This window comes from Penaeus monodon, chromosome 27 (genome assembly GCF_015228065.2).
Source record: "Penaeus monodon isolate SGIC_2016 chromosome 27, NSTDA_Pmon_1, whole genome shotgun sequence".
In the NCBI taxonomy this organism is placed as follows: Eukaryota; Metazoa; Arthropoda; class Malacostraca; order Decapoda; family Penaeidae; genus Penaeus; species Penaeus monodon.
In genome coordinates this window covers 13,567,308-13,568,352 of record NC_051412.1, presented here as the reverse complement: position 1 = coordinate 13,568,352, position 1,045 = coordinate 13,567,308, and the positions used below count along the sequence as shown (strand labels likewise).

Sequence of the window (1,045 nt, the reverse complement as noted above, 5' to 3'; positions counted from 1 at the left end):
TCACCCCTTCCCACCCCCCCCCCAGGTCCGGCTTGACCGAGAGAACGTGGTGAGCGGTCAGGTCTATTTCCAGGGCGGGGTGACCTTCCAGGACCTTAACCTTCACAGGACCCTCGATGGCGTCTTGGCCCTGATAGCTTCTCCTCCAGACGTGTCGGAACTCGCCCTGCCTTATGAATATACTTATAATATATCTCGCATCAACCACCATGTTTTGGAAGGTGCGTTAAGGTCGACAGAGACGGGAACATGTGCTGGGTGTTGAGCCTTGTTGACAGAATGCCGTGCATACTTGCTTCTTATTCACCGATTTTTTATGCATTTTTTATATAATATGATTTTCTTGATTTTCTGGAGGTCTTGAACATTCCTGAGCAATTCAATGAAAAACAAGGATTTTAGAGGAGTTATTCTCATTCTTGTGCCTATTTATTTGACCCGATCATTTCCAAAAATCGTAAGAGTTGCATGTTATGTACCTGGTACCTGTTTGCATCATCAACCGTTTTCATACTTATCTGCATTTCTCCTCATTTAATGGCTTCGTAGGTCAAGCTAATGAATTCTGGGGCTGGCGGAGAGTGCAGGAGTTTCAGGAGCCCCTGGTGAGAATGGTGCCCCTCATCATGGACCCCTTCCTGCAAGGGCGCCCCTCGAGCAACACCACAGAATACCTCGCACTCATAACGTCCTTGGGCAGCACCAAGATCTTCAAGCTCCTCGAAGATGGTCGTTATGAGGATACAAGTAAGTCGATGAAATTTAAAATTGTAGCGTTTAGTTTGCAAGTGCAAAAATACCCTTTTTCTGGTCAGTTGTGCAAATTAATTGGACCATCCTGCAAGTCGGAAAGAAAATCCATTTTCATCTACAATCACATTATCATCATTCCTTAGTTTGTACATTATTGATAAGGATGTCCACCTTTTGTTCTATTAGCAATGTAGGAACCTCTGCTGAAGGTGAGGTTCCAGCTGAACTTATTACGATGGTAGCGTTGTCCGAAAGAATGTTTCTGCCCTTACATTTATTCACTTGTCACAGG

General features: G+C 44.7%; 1 protein-coding gene across 1 annotated transcript in view; it reads left to right on the top strand.

The window, feature by feature from the left end:
• Positions 1 to 1,045, top strand: part of LOC119590421 — a 21,455-nt gene that overhangs the window by 9,948 nt on the left and 10,462 nt on the right. The window contains exons 12-13 of the mRNA XM_037939088.1: positions 26 to 221; positions 550 to 747. Coding sequence (XP_037795016.1) covers positions 26 to 221; positions 550 to 747 — 394 coding nt within the window. The remainder of the gene's footprint in view (positions 1 to 25; positions 222 to 549; positions 748 to 1,045) is intronic.